The sequence below is a fragment of the Polyodon spathula genome, unplaced genomic scaffold (assembly GCF_017654505.1).
Source record: "Polyodon spathula isolate WHYD16114869_AA unplaced genomic scaffold, ASM1765450v1 scaffolds_731, whole genome shotgun sequence".
Lineage (NCBI taxonomy): Eukaryota > Metazoa > Chordata > Actinopteri > Acipenseriformes > Polyodontidae > Polyodon > Polyodon spathula.
Window position 1 is genome coordinate 175,886 of NW_024472220.1, and position 22,506 is coordinate 198,391.

Genomic DNA, 22,506 nt, shown 5'->3' on the forward strand with positions numbered 1-22,506 from the left:
AACCCACCCCACCCAGCTGATGAACAGTAACAAGTCAGTCAGGCACAGCCTGACTCACCACTTTAATGCATTGTTGTATCTCATCCTATGACTTTTTTTATTACTCAAAACTAGATGTCTTTTTTTTTAATACAAACAAAAGCACCAGCTGCTCCAAGTACAGTCAGGAATCTTTAAATCTTACATTTTTAGTTATTTGTTTTTAAGGTACTCGCAGTATATGGATTGCAGCATTGCAAATATTTCAATACATTTTCATTTTATTTTGCATTTTAAATGTTGTATTTTCAGTCTATATATATATATATAGAGAGAGAGAGAGAGAGAGAGAGAGAGAGAGAGAGAGAGAGATTTGTTTAATTGGTAATAATACATGTTTACAAACCTTTAATGGAAATGTGCCAATGCTTTTGTCATGGGCTTTTATACAAGGTTTCAAATGGGGGTGGCAAGTTATTCTCAATTGTCATGAATAAAAAGGTGTTTTTGACAGTGCAATTACTAAACTGAATGAATTGCTGTACTAGGTGAGCTGCTGTACTTGCAGAAGCATGCAGCACTCAACACATCCCCAAGAGATCAGAACTACACTCAGAACTGCAAAAATGTTATTTATTAATCTTTACATACACTTAAAATCATGATCCATTCCAAACACAATAATTTATATAACCATTAACAAACACAAAAACAATACAAAACAGAACACAGTGCAAATGGGTTTCACCCCAAGTCCGCTCCGATATTCAGGGACTATGGGATACACAGCCAACCAGCTGCATTGCTTTCCAGGAATGTTCACCCTTCCAGATTCATTTCTACATATTAGACCTCTGAGAAATAAAAACTACCTCACCCTTAAAAAGACAGAAACAGTTTCAGATCTTATCAAGGTGGAAGCTGCCGCTTGGCCGCTATCAGGTTTTCTAAAGATATTTGATGTGTGCTGTCGGTTCAGACTGCAGGCTGCCCCTCAGAGTCTGGCTGCTAGGCGGACATGCCCCTTTCTGTCCAGCTCGATGAGGGACAGATGCTTCAGTGTCTTCAGCTTGGCATCACTTGGCTTCATGTTCATTTTGTTCATCTGCAGCACACTCAGGGCAGCACTGTGGAGACAGGAGCGCTGGTGAGTAAGGCTAATGCTTCTTTTTCTACTCAAATTGCAGTATTGAGATTTCACAGTATCATGGGAATATTACACAAGTTTGAGTAAATGGAATCTCTGAGTAAGGCTGTATTTTGTTCAGTTATCACAGATTTTATGATTTCTGTAAAATGTACCCACTGCCGTGTAATGCGTAGTTTCCTGTGAAAATTCTTATTTCTGAATGAATCGTGTAAATATATACATTTTTTATCACTTAAAAAAAATACAGCAAACTCTTGCCTTATTGACACAGTTACAGTTCCACTGAATTCATGAACCTGGTAGCTGGTTTAGTTTGCTTCTGGTAAATGATTGAACACACTGCATACAGCTGCATGGCTTCTTTAAAATGTCTTTAATGAAAAAGACACCAGCTGCATCAAAGATCGGAAATATTTCTGCTAAAGATCGCTGTGTCCAGTACAAGAAGTTTTTATTTGATAATTCACTGATGGTGAAAACAGAATGTCTTTAATAGTTGGACATAAAAAAATAAATATTCTACAATTTTACATTTACTGTTTTTCAGGTCAGCATTTAAATATTTACAATGATGAATTTTTAATGTGACGGTGCTATTTTTTCTGCTTTAGTAAATATTATGTTTGCTGTGCATAAAGGGCTAGGGTTGGGGTTAGGATAGTGTTAAGCCCCTAAGTGTGGAGTTATTTAGTAGAAGCTGTGAATGAAGTGCTGTGTTTCAGGCAGACCTGTCCCTCCTTTCACTGAAGTGCTGGTAGAGCTGCCTGTACAGGGCATTGAGTTCTGCCAGCTTGACGTTGGAGCGCACGCTGCGAGGCACCGAGTCCAGAGCCTCCTCGCTGACTGGCTCAAACTGCGGCTCTGCAGGTACTGAGGGACACCAGAGAGGAGTATGAACACACACACACACACACACACTGTATAGAACACTGTGTAAGATACAAGCTGATAGCCACTCTTCAAGTAGCTGCTCTGACCCTGAGTGGGTGAAAACCAGCTTGTATCTCACACAGCACCCTTAACCACATTTTTAAACAGTTTAGCTAATTTGATGGCAGAGTGATTTCCGCTAGATACAAACCATCTGATACAAAGACATTTCTGATCCAGTTTTCAGTGTAAAGCTATTAGAGTTGTGGAAGTTATTAGGCATGATGAATAATTCTGTTTCAGTGTGAATTCTAGAAGGGGAGCAGCGTGTTAAAGCCTGCTGCACACCCCTTTGTTTTCTCCCTGTGTGCTTGTGTTGGAGCTGATTACTACTTGCTCAGCAGTTCTCCTGCAGACTCACATTGGGGTTTCTGTGTGACTGCCGCCGGTTCAGAGCAGGACGCTGTCTGGAATAAGAGACAGACTGGGGTGAGTAAAGAACTGTTAATATACACTCCACACACTCTGCATTGCTAGAACGATACTCTCCATAACAGGACAGTGCTTGGTCATTTCTGTTACATAAATCTCCAATAATAAAGATCTGGAAGTAAAAAAAATGTTTTTCACTATTTACATAACTCCACTGAGCAACACAGAACATTACATTTAAGAACTACAAACGCACATCAGGTTTCCAGTTATACCAAGTTTGATAATCAAGCCTTTAGCAAGCAATAAACAGTACTGAAATACAAAGCAAATTTAATGGCTGATGTCTGTTTAAACAACACAGGGAACAACTGGAGTGTGTGCATGGTTCAGAGCAGGGGGTTCAGACTGGGGGGTTGCAGAAAGTTTGCAGGGGGTTCAGCTGCAGTGAATATTTGTATATTTGAGTAGTGTTATAAGAGTCTATCAATAGGGAATGTTTTTGAGGAGGGTTGCTGCAGAGCCAGGTCACTGTAATAAAGTTTCCAGGTAGTAGGAGGCTAGAATTTACCTCCTGTGTATTGCTGCCTAGTAAAGCTGAGAAGTGCTCCTGCATGGCAGCTTGCTCCTCCTCTGTCACGGGGGGTACCTGGGAACACAGGTGCTCATCAGACACTCTCTTTGGAGCCACTATAGATACCAAAACTATTTATAGTGCAGCTTGCACATTTCACTGTCCCGACAAAATATTCTTACAAAGTATTGATAAGAAAACATTTTTCAGAAAAAAAAAATCTGTTTAATAAAAAGATAACAATCATAACTCATCATACGATTAGGTTTTAAGAGGCTTTTACAAAAACACATGTTAAAGATAACTGTGCCATCATTTGGGATGCCTAAATTGTCAGACCACCAGATGGTTTCACAGACCCTGATTAGCACTTCTCCTGAACTTCATAATGTTAAATTAGGTAAGGTAGTCCTAGATTAGTGCTTACTGGGGTCAGTGAAACCAGATGATTAACAATCTACATTTTTTGCTTAATAAAACAGTAAAAGATGTAAGTTGCACTGCAGTGCATGCCGTGAGAGTGTGTACCTCGATATCAGTGCTCTGCTGCAGCTGCTGCACGATGTGCACGGTGGAGCTCAGCTGCTCTCGGATTGCCTCCATCGACTGTTTCTGCTCCAGAGCGATCTGCTCCACCTGCGTGACCAGAGCTTTGTGCCGGGCCTTGATCGCAGACAGGTTCTCCAGCAGCTTCACCGGGTTCTCCTGGAGAGGAACAAACACTCTCGTCAGAGGGGGCATCAAGCCTAATTCTACTGAGCGCTTTTATGTGCGCAGCCCAGCTGTGACATCCAGTAACATGCAGGCTAGTAGCCGAGTCACACTCAAAAGGAGAAACAAATACCTAAATGAATTACTTTAACACAGTAAAAAGGATGTCTGCAAGTAATTCTTAGCAATTCTAATAATACAGTAGTTATTGCATTATATAGCTCAAATGATTAACTAGCTCTAGTAAATTCAAGTTATTTCAAGCAATTTCATAAACAGTAATTATTAGTGATTTTTGTTTGCTAATGAAGCAGGCATCAGCCTGGTATGTTTGTCACTGTGTGTGTGTGAGGCTGTGCTACTTGTCTATCACTGTGTGTGTGATGCTGTGCTGCTTGTTTGTCACTGTGTGTGTGAGGCTGTGCTGCTTGTTTGTCACTGTGTGTGAGAGGCTGTGCTGCTTGTTTGTCACTGTGTGTGTGAGGATGTGCTGCTTCTGTGCTGCTTGTTTGTCACTGTGTGTGACAGGCTGTGCTGCTTGTTTGTCACTGTGTGTGTGAGGCTGTGCTGCTTGTTTGTCACTGTGTGTGTGAGGCTGTGCTGCTTGTTTGTCACACAGGCTGTGCTGCTTGTTTGTCACTGTGTGTGAGGCTGTGCTGCTTGTTTGTCACTGTGTGTGTGTGAGGCTGTGCTGCTTGTTTGTCACTGTGTGTGTGAGGCTGTGCTGCTTGTTTGTCACTGTGTGTGTGAGGCTGAGGCTTGTGTCACTGTGTGCTTGTTTGTCACTGTGTGTGTGTGAGGCTGTGCTGCTTGTTTGTCACTGTGTGTGTGAGGCTGTGCTGCTTGTTTGTCACTGTGTGTGTGAGGCTGTGCTGCTTGTTTGTCACTGTGTGTGTGAGGCTGTGCTGCTTGTTTGTCACTGTGTGTGTGAGGCTGTGCTGCTTGTTTGTCACTGTGTGTGAGAGGCTGTGCTGCTTGTGTGACAGGCTGTGCTGCTTGTTTGTCACTGTGTGTGAGGCTGTGCTGCTCCGGCTCTCTCTCACCTCTGCAGCATTGTTCTCCGGCAGGCTGCTCATGAACTCGAACTCCAGCTTGTGCTCCATGTACTGCAGGTCTGACTCGGCCTGCTGGAACTGAAAGGAAGACAGTTAGTCTGCTGATTCGCAGGGCAGCGCATTCACACACAGGTTAGTGATCCAGACGCTCCTCCATATTCATGCTGCTTGTAGACCACCTTATTAATGGAATTAAAATGCAATACAATATCGTGGTAGGAGGTCTGTATTTGCAGGTGTTATGCCGCTGGTATTTAGGTCTGTTATCACTAGGGTTCCAAGTCACTAAAATAGACCCTACAATCATTCCCTCAGCCCCTCTGATTTACTGCTTTGAACAAACAAATTTTCATTATTTTCTATGAAGCAGGAAGAGGTTGCAGTAAAGTTCACCTTCACAAACCCAGACACACACATTATCTCACACAGCCTGCAACCATGTTCAGGAACAGCGCTCTGCTCAAACACTGAAACCCTATAAGCAGTACTGCACTACTCTGAGCAGTGAGGACAGCAAAGACAACATCGATAGGGTTACAGTACTCAGGATTTTTTTTTAGCAATATACCAAAATTCACCTTACAGGTTTTTGCACACATAACTCTAGAAATGATTTAGATTGAATTTAACCACAATTCAAATTAGTGTTCCGCGGTACATCGATACTTACAGTACATCACGATACCTAACATCAGGGTAAAATCCAGATATCAAAGTATTGCAGTTTTTTTATACTGTGGCTTTTACAACAAAACTCTGCAAATGTGTGCTTTAAAAACAATTTGAACTAAGCTTACTCATTTCTGCTTAGCGGAAGTGACCAACTACCCTGTGCTCTCCGGGAAAATTAAATTACTGCATCAGTCATGGCAAATGCCGGAGAGAAGCTTGGTGTGGAACTATTTGGGTTTCAGCCACATGACAACAGCAATCTGGTTGAAGGCTGACAGTCAAATTGTCAAAAGTGTTTTAAAGAAGTGAAAAAACAAAAGAAGGAAATGCCACCAATGTAATGAAAGCTTTCAGATCACCACCCTGATCTCTTTACCGAAGTTTACCGTTACTGTAGTTTCTTCTGTTCATTTTGTGAATCCCAGTGCATATTACTTATAAAAAAGTCACAGCAAAGATAACACATAAAACAGGAAAGTGCTGGAAGCTGATCAAAAGGGAGTTCATTGATGCTTGTTTATTTTGTCATTACAGTGCATTCGCTAGAAGCTGCAGAAATAGAATTTGCCGACATGTGTCATTAAAACTGTACCGCATGTCTGAACTCATTTTATGAAATTATTTGGAAGTGGTGATTTTCAAAATATCTAACACTAAAATTGTAAAACAAACACATAGTGTTTTAAATGAAGGAATACAACGTTTGTGAGTATTCCCTAATGTAACACATTGCTGTTTGTTTAAAAATAAATGTTTTAGAGAGTACATGAATCAATCAGGCTAGTCTAGTTTAGCATTATACTCTGTCTTTACTTGTTTTACTTTCTAAAAGATTTGAACAGTGCAGATTCACGGAGGTGTTATGTTGTACATGACTTTTTAAGAACTCCAGGAATGTTACAAACAAGAGGAGCTCCATTTGGCCCATCTTGCTCATTTGGTTGCTTACTGATCCAAGCAAGAACCTCATGAAGCCATTTCTTGCAGTAACCGTGTGAATCAGCTTCCACAGCACTGCTTCATTTTTTCATTCCTTGCACACATTTATAAGGCACTTCTAAGATAACGCTGAGATTCCTTGTAATTGGAGTATTTGAAGCTATCTGAAGTTCTCTTTTTATATGCAAAAAATAAAGAAAATGGTGTCTATTACACTCAATGTTGCGTTCTCTACCAGTGTGTTTTTTGATCTGACATTCTTAAGGAACATGTGCAGTTTTAATCCAGCAGTAACCTGGACCTGCCTGCAGCTGTGCTGTCACTGAAACCAGCAGAACAGAAAGGGCATCCTCAATCCACAGGGGAGGAAACCCTCACTCACTGAGAAAACAACGGGAAGCAAACACTGCACTCTTCAGAGATGGATTTCGAAGCACACTCTACTGACAAGGAACTTAGCTTCCTTTTTAGTTGTATTTTATTTTTCTAAGATTGTCTTTTATTTCTAATTCCTGCAAATAGGATTTTAAAAGGATTTAAAAAAAACAATTGGATACATTCTTATGATTCTTATGCATCAGTTAGTGGTGGTGGGGTGGGGGTTCTGCAACTGGTAACAAGAGGCAGCTTTCAGGCAACTGGTTTGAACATTCTTAGCAAGGTTTTGCTAGTTGATTCAAGTAATGAAATCCTGTCTTGATTTGCGCTGCCTGGGGAAAACAGCTTGCAGAGTCGCTGCTAGCACAACTCTCTCAAAGCATTTGGACAACCTGAACTCTTTAAGCAACTAGTTGAAGGAGACATCATTTTTAAGCAATATTAAGCTTTGACGCTGGTAAACAGACCTGCAAACAGCAGCATAGAAAGTTGAGTCCTGGCTTCAGGGGCTAAGCACAGTACTCTGGTGCACCAGGCTGCAGTGGCTCTTCCTCTCAGTGGAGTGGTGCTCCGCCGCTCTCAGACGCTTTGACAATACTATTGCACTGCTAGCTGTCTACCACAGTAGTGCAATAAAGTCAGAGCAGCTGCGAGCGGCTGGCGGTGCCGCTGTCGAGGGGTCGCTGCAGCTGCCTGGCTTCACACACAGGGAGCCAGGGCTTGGGCACAATCCCTGGCCAATGCCCTTTTAACATTGCACTGCTTTCATTACAGGGTCACCAGTAGTACAACATAAAAGGGGCACTGGACAGACAGACAGAGTGTGGACGGACAGCATCCTGGCTCTCCAGCTGCTTGCTGTTGTAGCCAAGCCAGCTATTTATATCCTCATCATCATCATCCTCCTCCTCCTCCTCATCACACTTAGAAGCAATGGTTTGGAAGGAAACATACATGTTTAATCAAAATCTGACTTACAAGGAAATAGCTGTCTTATTAAGCAAAGTCCTTAGTTACACAAAGACAGGTACAAACACAGGACTAATCCTGTCAGTTTTTTTTTTGTAGCTGGTTGGGTTTTTGGCCAGTATCGATGCAAAGTGCTTTGCATAAAAACATTTTTAAAAAATTTAAAAAGGCTTTATTCTCTATTTATGTTTTTTTAAGGGTAAACCCTGACCTTGTTAATTTAAACTGGTTTCGGCAAACAACTCAAATGAGTTTTTTTACTTCTCATAACTGTGATACACGATTACTGGTACGTGTTTAATTGTTAAGATGAGTGACGGACAGGCCACCAAGTAGATTGTTCATATATGTCACTTTCTTTATAATCATGGAAACACATTGGACGTTACACGCAGGTGATAATTTTCAATGCAGAGTGCTGAACACAACGTGGTTTGGGCTCAATACTGTTTTATATTTAGCCAGGGTCCGGCTGTGCAGAGTACGCTCCCACAGCAGTCCTGTGCGGTACTACTGTCTCCTTCAGTGAAATATGGAGAGGGGGCGGTAGGGGGGGGAGTTTAAAATAAAAATCAACTCCGCTCACCGGCAAAATATCACAAATACAGCGAGCGAGGTATTCGCTTTACTAATTATATTGATTTGAATCGTCGGGCGCGGACAGTACCCGTATGAACACCCACAAAGCGCGAGACCCGCTTATTTATTTATTTATTTATTTTTTCAAACGCCAACGGTCACGCGCGCGCGCAGCGCTTTCCGCGCTTTTACCCTCACTGTGAGAGACTGCCAATAAAAAAAAAAACAGTTTGCTAACATTTCAAATACATTTTCATTCTTATATTCTGCTATTGGTGCAATCCAGCGATTGCAAAAGAGAAACGAGACTGCTTTTTTTTTTTTTTTTTTTTTTTGCCCATCTTGATCAGCCATTTGTTAACACGGTGTGTTGTCAACTGCAGGGGTTTCTCCACAGTGTGAGGAACAGAAATATGACCGGTCGACTGTCCCGTTTTTCCTTTACGTTTTAAGATTAAAACAGCCTCTTACCATCGCCTCCAGCTTATTGACTGCTGTCTCCATGTTGAATAGTTTACATTCCTCAGGCAGACGCGTAAATACAAAGCCCCCATCTTCGCGTAACGACAATTCTGATTGGGCAGCTGTCAGAAAGTGTGGCGCCGGATTGGTGAGGGGTGGGGGAAAGTAGCTTTTGAATGGACGCTGAAAACAGTGGACTCGTATAAACGGGATTCTGACCCGGGATTGGCGGACAATTCCTTTGTTCTACGATTGGCTGGTTCCTATAAAGCATTGCATTTGGATTGGGTAGCTGTGTTCTTTCAGGTGGAGAAGACGCTTTCCTATTGGTTGTGAACATCACAGTCTGTCGTAAATTAACATTCCTCCGATTGGCGAAAACTTTTCTTAAACTGATTGGACAGATGGAAAACTATGCATCTCGTGATTGGTGTTTTTATTTTGTTTCGCGATCAGCCTATTTTAACCTGCTCGCCGCTTATTCATTGGCCGCACAAAATACCTGCGTCTCATGAGTCTGTTACGATTGTTGATTGGTACACTTTTTCGTATCCAATCAGATGTTGATATGACTCTACCGCTAGGGCGTGCGTTATCTGATTGGTTGGACCGACTTGACTTTTAACTTTGAAAAATACCCGCTTGCATTTCCTGCTGACATGTTTGGGGTAAGGGCGTTTTTGTTTATATTTTTTAGAGATTAATAAACAATGTTTTTTCTTTATTTCAATGACAAGTTTTTGCTTCATATGCGAAATTCATACTGGGAAAAAATAAGATTTCTGTCGGTGTTTGGGTTCGGGACGTACAGTCCAGTTTGCAGCTGTAATACACACAGTAAGCATGCCCGGGAGTCAAACATTTTAAAAGCTTTGGGATAACTTCAGATTAGTGTCGGACTGGTTTCAGCTCTGAGTCTAATCGTTTGGACCCCGGACAAATTACCAACGCCTAAAAACACATTATAAGGCCTAAATATAGTTTACGAGTGTTTTTGTTTGTTCTTGTTGCACAATGGGCCCCACCAGGAAGTTCAGTTTGATACTAATGCAGATCCTTCGTGTTTATGTGTCTACTATAAATAGTTTGTCTGCACTCTACCTATCAGAAAGCAACCCTTCTTGACAGTCCACTTAGTTTACATTGCTTTAGCTGCAGCATGGACGCTGTTTGAAACCTTGCCACCGTGTCATTCTGGTTTATATTTTATTAAACTGCAGCTTTAAGAATTTTGATATGATTCTGTTAGGTTCTGAAGATACTACATATAGTATAAAAATACCATGCAGAAGTCAGTCACGTTTTCATCTGTTCTGGAAGCTAGTATGCACAGAAGGAACTGGACCTAACTAGTGAGTGTTTTTCAAAGACATGACCTGTCACTCCAACAATTAAGTTGCCTACTGGGGTTATATATTTTAAGGATGACTGAAAGATTAGATCTGCAATATTCCAGAGCTTCATGTACTTAAACCTGTTTTGAAGAACTCCTCTAAGTTAGTTGGCTGTCTACTGTCTCTATTCAGTAACATGTAATAAAACTGTGCTGTTCCCCACACCCCTTCCCAAAAGGGCATGACCAACCTGAAGCAGCGGCGCAGGAAATGGAAGACCAGCAGGAGGCGCCGTGCGAGGCAGTGGAGCATAGCCGCGGCGAGCCCTGGAGCAGCCGCCACCGCCCCTGCACACGAGCGGTGAGCACAGGGTTTAACACTCACCTGGGTGTGCTCTCTCACACTTGCCATTGCAGCTGCAGTCAGGGAAGCACGTGCTGTAGATGCAGTGCACAGCAGGCTTCACTTCAGTACTTCCCTTTGCACCAGTTCGGCGTTACATTTCTGATTATTATTTGCAGTCTTAATCTATGGCTTTTTTTGTGTGTTTTCATTCTAACTCAAACTAGTTTGACGCATAAATGAAAAGCAACATTTACAGTTCACAACGCTAGTAAGTTACTCGCCGTCTGGCATCTTGCAACGGGAAAAGGGTTAAATATGTGTTTGTTTGGGCATGGGCATGTTTTGTTTTGTGATTGAGTGTGTTTGTGGTGTGAAGGATTATGTCAGGTTATCATCAGTCTCCTAGGAAAGAGGTTCCAGTGGCATCCAATGTTGATGTGTGTCTGCCTTGTTCTCATTGCAAAGCCCTGCAGACCCAGTGGCTGAGTGCAGTGCAGTTGAGAAGGTTGTAACGCAGTTGGCTCCAGTCACCAGGGTCAGCATTTTCTCCAACCTGCTGCTGGCTGTATCCTCGCTGTACTGGGGCTGGAGGTCCCAGCTGATTAAGGTAAAACAATATTTATTTAAGCATCTTTAGGTGTGACTAGATTATGTCTCCAGTTTGCTGTCTTTTATTTCTAATTCCTGCAAATAAGATTTAAAAAGGATTTAAAAAAAAACAATTGGATACGTTCTTATGATTCTTATGCATCAGTGAGTGGTCTCCAGTTTGCTGTTATTATAATGCCAAGGCACTGTGCAGTTGCAATAAACAAACGTCACAAAGTTTCTGATTACAGCTCTGCACAGCAGCCGGTCTCTGAATGGATTCAGTGGAAGTCAGACTCGGAGATGAAAGCACACATAGCTGAATTATCTTTATTAACATGCTGTCTCTGGCTCTGCCCCTCCCTGTGCTGCTGCAGGTGTGTTCCAGGCTGTGGGGTGCTCTGTTCCCCTCCCGGGTGTGCCTGCAGGAGATCAACGCTTTGCAGCAGAGGGTGGAGGAGCTGCAGGTGGAGATGGCCAGACTGCGCAGCGCACTGCAGGTCAGTCCTATACCTCCTTTACATTTACAGTGTAAATCATGAGGGTTTTCATTATTAACATCACGCCAAGACTGTTTTAAGGTGTGGTTAATGCAGCATCATTCAGTCTTTGGTTTTATAACAATAGACTTGATGCTGGATATGAGTGTCCTCTATCACTGGCAGGGGATGCAGCACACAAATTTGAAACTTGAGTTTAGCAGGCTGTGCAGTTGTGGTGGAAACAGACTTGCACTTGTTCCATTACTCTAACAGAAACACGGTTTTACTGTCTCTCTCAGCTGAGTGGAGCGGTGAATATAGTGTGCTCTTGCCAGGCTCCTGACGCCAGGGGCTGGGCTATTTCCCCTCTGCAGCTGCCACCACCACACACCCCGTCTGTTAAGGGACACGGCATGCAGCTCCCGGCTCTGGCAGCCCTCCCCCCGGCTCCTCCTCCTCCTCCACCCCCTCCCCCACCTGTGCTGCCCGCGCCAAAGCCACTGCAAATCCTGAAGAAGTCTGGGAGCACCACATCACGTCAGGTAAGAGTTGGCAACACTGAAGAACAGTGTACCCTGCAAAGCAATGAAAGCAGCAGTAAACTCTGGGACACGAAACACGGGGCAACTATCTCCTATGGTATCACTCGTGGGTCTCACCTCATATCCCACGAAAATAAACGGCACAGTGACATGCTGATTTCATAGTTTTACCAATGGTCAAGAGTTCCCAGGAGGCGGGGGGGGGGGGGGGGGGGGTCTAATTATTATTATTACTATTATTATTTATGGTAATTGACATTGATTTTGCTATGTTGTCTTGTACAGAGTCTTGCAGTGAAACAGGTTGGCCCAGCTGCAGTGACCCTCAGGGACCTGCTCAACGTGAAGCTGAGGAAAGCTAATGCAGCTCTCCACAAGCCCCAGGTAGAGGAGGACTGCCCTGGCTCAGATCCCAGAGCTGAGACTTCACTGCAAAAACCATTGTGGCATTCAAAAGGGAAAGAATTGACTTGTGTAAGGAGCAACCACTTCTGATTGTGTCTTGATCTACTGGTTTCACAGACCCTGATTAGCACTAATCTTGAACTGCCTTATCTTACCTGAGAGAAGTAAACATGTCTGTGGGTTAACATCCAACAGCTTACCTAACCACTCCGTTAGAAAGCTGGAGATTGCAAAAATGATTCCTGACATGTTCCCTACCCCCTGAACACTCCAGAGCTGCTAAAACACTTGTTTTTGCTGAAATTTTCTACATGAACAGTTTAATTGAAATTATATTTGCATTATAAGTGTTCAAGCCCATAACAAAATCACAGCTCAGCACAATGCCATTGTTTATATCTGACTGTTTTCCAAGCAGGCGATCTCTCCTGAGAAGACGCGTGCCCCTCTGATAACAATGTCGGACCTCCGGAGAGTCAGCCTGAGAACCTCGCACACCGACCTGCCTCCCAAGCTCAAAATCGGGCTGCACAGGTAAGAGACTGGAGCATTGGAACTGGGTGCCCAGTGATAACATGGTTTGTGAATCTGTGTATGTGCTTTATGATTTGTTTGCTTGATGTTTTTTTTTTTTTTTCCTCCAGGACCCCCAGTAAGAGCCCTCTGAATCTGCGCAAGCACCTGAAGAAAGTGAACATAGACAGGTGAGACGCTCCCCAGCACCGATTCATCTGGCGTTTAGTGACTGTTTCGGGATAGGCAGTTATTCTGGCGGGGGCTAAGGTGTGCGGTGCAGTGCTGACGGAGTGATTCTCTCTCCCTGCACTCTCAGGAGCCCTGGGGGGACCCCACTGTACGAGAAGGAGAACAGGGAGACTGGCACCGGCCTCACACCCATCATGACGCAGGCGCTGCGCCGCAAGTTTCAGGCACGGCTTCAGTTACTATAATACACACACTGTCTGTGTTTCTTTTGCTGTGTAGTCACTATATAATACCTACACTTTTTGTGTTTTGGTACAGCTACACTTAAATGCATAATATACAAACTGGCTAAACAGTTTAAGTAGAAATTAGAAAATCTTCAATCTTCAAATCTTCAATGATCATTTATCTGTTCATATGATATGATGTGTATTGTGACAATCAACAGATTTGATACAGTGGCCTAAATCACAAACCTGAAAAGCTGGACAGGACACCTGTGTCCACTCAAACAATGCGGCAGGTAGCCTGTCACTCTAATTCATTTTGCAGGATACATTTTTGGTCACGGCACCAGAAAAACTGTTTTTTGATGTTATGAAAAAAAAAAATTAATACCCCAAACTATTTATTAGATACAGGGACTGAGGAGGATAAAATATAGTCCTATATATAGTCCCTAATGGTAACGGTTCTCATTGGTGTCTGGTTATTCCCAGTTGCTAACTGTTCTTCCTCTTTCTGACAGATGGCTCATCCTAAAAGCCCTTCTCCTTCGAACCGGGCTGTGAACAGGAGTTTTGATGACGCAAACAACTAAACTACTGCACTTTATTTTATTTGTTTTATTTATGGTTAAGTGTGATGGTGGTGGTGCAGCTGGCAGCCATTCCAGTGCTTTATGAAAGCAGCGGACAGCAAAGGGAATCTCCACTGCTGCGCGACCAGGTTTTATACGCAGCTCAGGGAATCTCCACTGCTGCGCGACCAGGTTTTATACGCAGCTCAGGGAATCTCCACTGCTGCGCGACCAGGTTTTATACGCAGCTCAGGGAATCTCCACTGCTGCGCGACCAGGTTTTATACGCAGCTCAGGGAATCTCCACTGCTGCGCGACCAGGTTTTATACGCAGCTCAGGGGTGTGGGAAGCCACTTCTCCCTGTCCTGCATCCAGTTCTGTTTTAAAACATTTTATACGCTCCATTTTTAAAAAAAAAATATTGTGTAAATGAATGATCAGGGCTCTGTTATGAACTGGTATATGACAGCGTCTGTAAATCTTTCTGAAAGGACAGGCATGCAGTTCTCTGGAAATATTCAAAACTGCTGGTTTCAAACCTCAGTTAGTTCTAATCTTGGACTGCTTTACCTAAGGTAACATTAGCTAGTCTAACATTGCTAATCGGGGTCTGTGAATTTAGAGTGATTTCCTGATATGGCATGCTCTCTTTTTATTAAATGTGAGTGATGCAGCTGTTTGGGGATAGACACCTGAATTCTACTTTTTGCATCAGTTTTAGGCCCCCCTTGCACGGGAAGAAACCTGTTAAAAAACTTTAAAAAAAAAAAAAAATAAAAGAATTCTAAACTGTAATAATAATTACCTGGGTGGTTGTTCACTTTGGAAAGGTTTTCATTACACATCTCGTATCCTTTTAAATTGCATGTGTTATTAGGTATACATTGAATGTAACGTTTCACACTTAAAATAATTATTTGAATTCTCATTCAGTTCAACAGTACTGTATTTGCAGCGTGTTTGTGAAATTTGTTTTTAAATACCCTAGAGATTGTTTTGTCAATGCTATGCAATAAACAATGTATTGAATATATACTGTATGCCTCCATACTGTAATGCAGCATAGCCTTATATAGTATGTCATAGGCACTGCTCTGCCTCACGTCCACACCTGTGTAAAGCAAAAAAATTATAGGGTGTTCCGTGCAATGAGTTAAGATTGTGTGAGTTAAGATTTGTTGCACCTTAGTGTAAAATATGTAAATACTGTCTATCTTGCACATATCCAGAGAGCAACAACTTCAGTGAAAAGCATTTAGTCTTCATGACCTAAACACTTGATCATGTATTGGAACCAGAGGTTCTCAAACGTATTACAACAGGTGGGGGGGTGGGGCTACCTGTGTGGCTCAGGGCCCCCTCTTGTTTAATGTATGTAAATAGCAATGTAATGCTGATTTTATGTTTCTTATAACAAGGACCTTTAATCATGATCACTGCATTAGTAAGATTTGTTTTTGTAGTGGTTGCATACATGATTGTCCTAGGTATGTTAATACTTTGAAGGGGCTCTTAAATGGAGCACAGGAGTGCCTTTTTTTACATGCCTGTTTGCTTTTGCACCTTTATCAGTAATATTAAATATAACAACCTGCCATGGTTCCTGTTGTTCTCACTGAAGCAGCATTTTTGTTTCCTTGAGGTGTGAACTCTTTACTATCGCTGCCAGCGCTTTGCTTGTAAATATTTTCATGTTCAAAACCCTTTCTCTGTATCTGAAGGTGCCTGTGGACAGCGGTTGCATGTTACAGTTTATGGGGCCCTTGTAGCCGGAGATTTCAGAATAACCACTTTCATCATAAAATAAATGTGGGCAAGAACTTGGTGTCCCTTTAATTTCTTTTGTTTGGGATGGGGTATAACATGCCTTTTCGGAGTCCTGCAATAGAATTGCATGACTTACTCGAACAATAAATGCTGTGTGCATTTGTAATGCCAATAAACTGGCATGATGTTCCATCTTAATATTCAAAGAGACTGTCTTTATAAAACATTTTTTAAAAATCCATATATATATTAGTGAAAGAGCAGAATGGCCATTGTGATGTATGATGTCTGCACATGCTGTACTAATCTTGTCACTCCTGTGGTTTTCAGTGTAAGGTACCCGAAGTGTGTTTATTAATCCACCTTACCTAGATACATGGTTTCCATTTTAAGCTATCAAGGCAATCACACTGCAGCGGCATCGCCTACAGTTACAATTCGTTTTCTTTTCAAAATCAGTCCGGTTCTTTTATCAGCCAAAAGTCTGTTAAAAGCTAACCTAAAGCAAACTGGTCTAACACACTTGCAGAGAGAAACGAATGATGAAGCGCAACATAATTTCCCACAAAAAAACAAAACGTTTTGGGTATAAAACCTTAAGCATACACCAATGTGAGTTACGGCACAAGAGTGCACTTTTAACCAAGGGCATACGACTTGTACATTGTAGAAACTGGATTATAATTGCATTCTGTGAGATGTAATGATAGCATGATTAAGATGTCGAGTGTTTTGTTTTTTTGTTTTGTTTTTTAACAGAACTCGCTCTAGTGATTGGTTGTTTCCACCCGGATTATTTTCCCCCGGTTCCAGGAAGTTCACGGTCTGCAGCCTGTGCGTTGTTTGTTTTCCCAGTGAAGATGGCGGCGCCCATGCCTGTGGCAGCGCTGCTTCTTTCGGAGGTGCAGGAGGACTCTCTGTACCGGGATGAGGGGCTGTGTGTGCTGGGCATTTTCGGGAAGAGCTCCCTGCAGCCCGGCTCAGCAAAGGAGTCACTCGTCAACACGCTGGCGGACAAGCACGTCTTCCCGTTGTTCGGGGAAGAGCAGTACGAAGAGACGCCGGACGGAGGCAGTTTGATCCGGGCTTACTACAACCAGGAGAGCCGCGTCCTCTACCTCCTCCTCACCTCCGTCTGCGATAACAGGGAGCTCCTGCGTGCTTGTGAGGCACTGGGGGCTGGCATCAGCCACGCCGAAGCACACGAGCTGTGGAAGGGCGCGGAGAGGCAGCAGTGCCTGCATCTGCTCTACCTGTTCTCGCTGTGCCACGTCCTGCTGCTCGTACACCCCACCTGCTCCTTCGATGTCACCTACGACCGGCTTTTCCGCGCTCTGGACGCGCTCAGACAGAAGGCTCTGCCCCTGCTGCGGGCGGCAATCAAGGACTGCCCCGTCTCCAAGGAGTGGAAGTTGAACTGCCGACCCTGCCCTCCGCGGCTGCTCTTTGTCTTCCAGCTGAACGGCGCCCTCAAAGTGAGCAGCGGCGGAGCTGGCATGAGCGCAGCGAGTGCAGATGCCCCCGGTGGCAACCCGGAGAAGCCTAAAAAGCACTCCCCCCGGCGCCGGCTGCAGCACGCACTCGAGGACCAGATTTACCGCATCTTCCGCAAGAGCCGCGTCCTCACCAACCAGAGCATCAACTGCCTGTTCACGGTGCCCGCAAATCAAGCTTTTGTGTACGTGGTGCCCGGCCCCGAAGAAGACCCGGTTGGTGCCCTCCTGGGGCAACTGAGAGCCAACTGCGCCCTGCGGGAGAACGAGTCCCTCGGTCTCATGACTGGGCCGCGGCGCTACCAGCAGCTGCGTCACTCCCCCCGCCAGACTTCCTTCAATGTGGAAAGCAGCAGCCTGACATCCGCGGGGGGCGGCCAGCTGGTGGACTGCACCCTGAAAGAGTTCCTGTGGCAGCACGTGGAGCTGGTCCTGACCAAGAAGGGCTTTGATGACAGCGTGGGTCGCAACCCTCAGCCTTCCCACTTTGAGCTGCCCACCTACACCAAGTGGGCGCAGGTAGCCTCCCGGCTGCACCAGGTGATGCTGGCCGGGAAGGAGGAGGACTCTGCAGAGCTGGCTCTCAAGGTGCAGGGGCAGCTCAAGGTGTTGGAAGGCTTCCTGGATGCAGACGCCAAGTTCTCCGAGAGCCGCTGTCAGAAGGCGCTGCCGCTCGCCCACAGCGCGTACCAGTCCAGCCTGCCTCACAACTACACCACCACGGTGCACAAGAACCAGCTGGCTCAGGCGCTGCGCGTGTACAGCCAGCACGCCCGCGGAGTCGCCTTCCAGAGGTGCGCGCTGCAGCTGCATGACGACTGCTACAAGTTCTGGAGCAATGGGCACCAGCTGTGCGAGGAGCGCAGCCTGACAGACCAGCACTGCATGCACAAGTTCCACCTGCTCCCCAAAACAGGCACGTTGTGGGCTGTGGTGCAGTCCACCCTCATTAAAACAAACAAAAAAAGAAATTGATACCTTTAGTATTTCACCTGTGATGTATGCATTAAATGGGTGTTAAAGCCGTCTATGCATAGTGGATGGATTCAGTTACATACATTTTGATATTTTAAATCCTGTGTTTGCATGCACAGGGTGGGATGTGATAGCACTATGAATAGAATGCCTATTGTTTGCATTGGTTTCCACCTGGACTGTTATTTTCCAGCTTCATTAAATGGTGTAAAGCAGTCGAAAGCTGGATGGGTCCAGTGTTATATGGTTTGATCAATCCAGTCTGTGTTTTATCCAGTTTAGTGACAGAGAGGCTGACTCTGCTGTCCTGTGCTCTAGTGCTGTGTTGTCTGACACGTGACCTTCTATCTTTCCCTACAGGGGAGAAGCCAGAGATGGATCGCAACCCGCCTGTACTCAACCACAACAGCAGGGGGCGCTCTACCAGCTCCTGTAACTGCGGCCGCAAGCAGGCGCCCCGCGACGACCCCTTCGACATCAAGGCAGCGAACTACGACTTCTACCAGGTCAGTGTGCAGGGCACAGGGGCAGCTGGCATTGGGCAGCACCAGCTTTTCAGATCCATTCTTCAGCTCTTAATTGGCTTCAGAACTGTTTCACTGCCACGCTCATCATTGTTTAGTTCAATTTTACACCATCAAGTATTTCTGGAGAAGAACACTATGTAGCAGGTCATTCCCCCAGACTGATCCACAGGCTTTTTTTTTTTTTAACTGTTATATTTTTTTATTCAAATAAGCAATGCACTGTATTCACTGGTTAGTGTTATTAAAAGATTTCCACACATTCTCACAAGGGAGATCACTTTTTGTTATTATAGAAATGACAGGATTATTAAGTAGTTGTAGATTTAATGAATACATATATTTTAAATATAAACCATTTAAAAACATTGATATAGTGAGCTATAATGATTGTGCTCTGCCTGTGTCCCTCAGCTGCTGGAAGAGAAGTGCTGTTCCAAACTGGAGCACACCTACTTCCCAGTGTTCCAGCCCAGCACCCCAGACCCGGCCCCTGCCTGCAATGACCCCCCTGGCCCCCAGGTCACAGGGGGAGAAGCGGAGGGAGAGCGGCTCAAGGACAAGGAGGAGGCTGCTGTGCACACCCCTGGGGAGAGCACCAGTCTGAGCCTGGCACTCAGCCTGGGCCAGTCCACTGACAGCCTAGGCCCCTATGGGGGAGGCGATGGGGCTGACGGCCAGGAGAAGAGGCCCAGCCTGGTGGATAGACAGCCCTCCACAGTGGAGTACCTCCCGGGCATGCTGCACTCCGGCTGCCCTAAGGGGCTCCTGCCTACCTTCTCAAGCTGGTCTCTGGTCAAGCTGGGCCCCGCCAAAGCCTACAACTGCCACAGCGGCCTTGACCAGCCCGGCTTCCTCCCCGGCTCCGCCTTCCTGCTGCCCTGGGACATTGTGATTCGCTGCCGGGCTGAAGAGGAGGTGGGGCAGGCCGAGCCCCTTGATGCAGGCCCCTCCTCCTGGCCCGCCCCCAACAAAGCATTGCCTGGGAAGAGGGGCGGGGCTGGGGGACAGGCCAGAGGGCGTCGCCGAGACGACGTTGCCCGAGCTTTTGTGGGGTTCGAGTATGAAGATGGGCGCGGCCGCCGGTTCATAAGCTCGGGGCCCGACAAGGTGGTGAAGGTGCTGGGCCCTGGGGGGCCCAAGGAGCCGGCTGGGCGAGTGCTGAGCTCCGACATGCCCCTGTACATCCCCTCACCAGCGCAGGGCCGGGGCCTCAAGCCACACTACGCACAGCTGGCTCGGCTCTTCATCGTAGTGCCTGACGCACCCCTGGAGATCATCCTCACTCCACAGGTAGGGGGCGCTCTCACACCTCGCAGCAATACCTTAGTAAATGTGTTCTAGTTTTACCTTGCTAGTAACTGCAAGTGGATTTTTTATTGCAGGTTTTTTCCCCTAAGCTCCTAAATGTTGTGTTTTTACACGAACTGATAGTGTGTGCGCCTTTCACAGAAAATAATCCTTAATTACTGGTCCTTCGTAACTTCCTGCAGCATTGTGCGGGAGACTTGATGTCTGATTATATAAGCAAGGCTATTTAGTAATATAGAGACATGTATGAAATTGGTGGCAATGCATATTCTTTAAGATTTACTATAAAAAAAATGCATAGCAAATATTAAAAAGGACCATTTACTTAAATGAAATACTTGGCAGACTATGAACCAATTATAACCCAGTATATTCTCTGTGCCCAATTCACGATGACGTACCCTAATCACAATTCCTGGATCTTTACCATCTTAGTATAATTTTTGTGGAAAGTAAAGGTCCAATATTGATGCCCCACTTCCCTCCACTGAAAATGAAGTCCAGTTAGATAATTCAGGCTGATGGAGGGTTGGGATGGGATCGAGATCGGGGATCTATCGATTCGTAGCATCCCCGTTGGAGGCCGGTCGAACAGTATTCTTGAAAGCACCCCTGACTGGTCTCCTGTTCTTCACTGTCCTCAATCTCTCTCCTCCTCAGGTGCAGCCAGGGTCTCCGCCCTGCCCCATCTTTCACCCCGAGCGGGCGGAGATCGTGCTGCCCCCCGACGGGCTGTGGGTGCTGCGCTTCCCCTACGCTTACGTGACGGAGCGCGGGCCCTGCTACCCGCCCAAGGAGAACCAGCCACTGGCCTGCTACCGCGCCCTGAGAGGCATCCTGCGTGCCAGCACTGCCAACCCATCCCCACCACCACTGCAGCAACAATGACACCTCCGGACACCACATTGACATCTCAACAACACCAGGGGGAGCTGCTGGGAGAGAACATACTTCAGGAAGCAAACCCAGCTGGTTCCTGAACCCTCCTCCTCCCTCTGGCTGTAGTGTATCTTGTAGACTCAAGCTAGTTCACTGTTTTGATTGGCTGATCTGTGATCTTGTCACCGTTCCCCTTCCCCACCCCCCGGAAGGGTTCCTTGCCATAAACTCAGTGCTTTGCATGCGTGTAGTTGGTCACCTGGGTGTACCAATGAGGTGGAAGATTATACCGTGCTGCACGCTCGTGCAAAGCAGTGGCATTGCAGCATGGGTCTTTGGAAATTGGCAGAATGGGGAACCAGTCAAAACCCTGAACTGGCTAAGAGCTGCACACTTCTCTGTGTAGCTTGTGGAAGCAGTCAGAAAGTAAATAGACCCCCCCTCCCAGGGAAGACCACTCTGAGAGCTCTGTCAGAAACACTGCCTTACCGGGGGGTCTGTTCAGTACAAGAATTCTCAGGGGAGTCACTGGGTGCAAGTGAGGCCTGACTGTGAGGTAAGCAGTGTGACCTAGTGGTTAGAGCTGAGGGACTGGGTGGTAAGCAGAGTGACCTGGTGGTTAGAGCTGAGGGACTGGGAGTTAAGCAGGCTGGCGTAGTGGTTAGAGCTGAGGGAGCTGGTAAGCAGTGTGGTCTAGTGGTTAGAGGAGGGACTGGGTGGGTAAGCAGGTGGTAAGCCTGACCTGGTGGTTAGAGCTGAGGGCTCTGAGGGTGGTTAGAGCTGAGGGACTGGGTGGTAAGCAGAGTGACCTGGTGGTTAGAGCTGAAAGACTCATGCTCATTGAGTAGGGAAACATGAGAACATAAATGTATGGATTTTTTTAGTTGTGTTATTTGGTTAAATAAGAAATGTCTTCTAAAGTTTATGGAAGTTTGTGTTGTAACATTACTTTTGTTAAGTATTTAAAATAAATATTAAAGACCTAGCCCTTGCCACATTGATTAATTTTATGTGTATATGTATTTATTTACTGATGTATTTATTGCAGGTAAAATATTTCTGGACTGTTTTACCCCCTTCCCCATGCTGGGGCTCCTTCAACCCTCAGCTCTACTGAGAAATGAAAGCATTAAGCATGTCCTGTTTTTAACATCTTCAAGCTGTTATGAAGACGTCACTTTTACAACAAACCCTTCTTAAGACTGTAAATCTTCTTTTAATAAATGAGATGCCGTGTGCGTGTAAACTAGCACACACACTGTCAATGGAGTCCGACTTGATTTAGTGTCTCTGGTCCTCTTTACGTAGTACCCCCAGGGTGATTTCAGATTCTTTACAGTGGTTTTTACACACAGTATTCCATTGCAGTAGATTGCAATGCTTCCAGATCACTGCAAGTGATTTGCCATTTTGAGTTTGAAGAGTCTCATTATCAGGACGTGGCAGGCAGGCTGGGTGGAAGACCAGAAGTGTTTGATTAATCCTGTTCTCAGTACCTTCTGATTCCTGGTTGCCAGAGCTATTGAAAGCTAAATTGTTAATGAATCTACAGCAGTGTGCAAATGTATTACACACCCCACTGCTTG

General features: G+C 45.1%; 3 protein-coding genes across 6 annotated transcripts; 2 read left to right on the plus strand and 1 right to left on the minus strand.

The window, feature by feature from the left end:
* Positions 1-598: 598 nt before the first annotated feature.
* ska2 (spindle and kinetochore associated complex subunit 2) lies at positions 599-8,886 on the minus strand. Its single transcript, XM_041240974.1, has 7 exons — positions 8,780-8,886; positions 4,760-4,849; positions 3,534-3,710; positions 3,003-3,080; positions 2,421-2,466; positions 1,858-1,999; positions 599-1,106 (listed from the first exon to the last, which is right to left on the minus strand). The coding sequence occupies exons 1-7, from the start codon at positions 8,810-8,812 to the stop codon at positions 974-976; spliced, it is 699 nt and encodes a 232-aa protein (XP_041096908.1). The 5' UTR covers positions 8,813-8,886; the 3' UTR covers positions 599-973.
* A 421-nt stretch (positions 8,887-9,307) lies between these two features.
* prr11 (proline rich 11) lies at positions 9,308-15,002 on the plus strand. Of its 4 annotated transcripts, none has more exons than XM_041240950.1 (10): positions 9,308-9,438; positions 10,343-10,464; positions 10,915-11,056; positions 11,415-11,537; positions 11,894-12,061; positions 12,347-12,535; positions 12,882-13,000; positions 13,111-13,170; positions 13,299-13,395; positions 13,920-15,002. In XM_041240950.1, the coding sequence occupies exons 1-10, from the start codon at positions 9,430-9,432 to the stop codon at positions 13,989-13,991; spliced, it is 1,101 nt and encodes a 366-aa protein (XP_041096884.1). In that variant the 5' UTR covers positions 9,308-9,429; the 3' UTR covers positions 13,992-15,002. The 4 variants fall into 4 exon arrangements, with proteins under 4 accessions (XP_041096884.1, XP_041096883.1, XP_041096880.1 ...); XM_041240949.1 differs by having other exon boundaries at positions 9,310-9,438; positions 11,855-12,061; XM_041240946.1 differs by having other exon boundaries at positions 9,311-9,438; positions 11,819-12,061.
* Positions 14,065-21,564, plus strand: smg8 (SMG8 nonsense mediated mRNA decay factor). The gene is made up of 5 exons (XM_041240945.1): positions 14,065-14,248; positions 14,292-18,147; positions 18,567-18,712; positions 19,145-20,023; positions 20,702-21,564. Exons 2-5 carry the CDS (start codon positions 16,599-16,601, stop codon positions 20,927-20,929), a joined length of 2,802 nt encoding a protein of 933 aa, XP_041096879.1. The 5' UTR covers positions 14,065-14,248; positions 14,292-16,598; the 3' UTR covers positions 20,930-21,564.
* Positions 21,565-22,506: the final 942 nt, after the last annotated feature.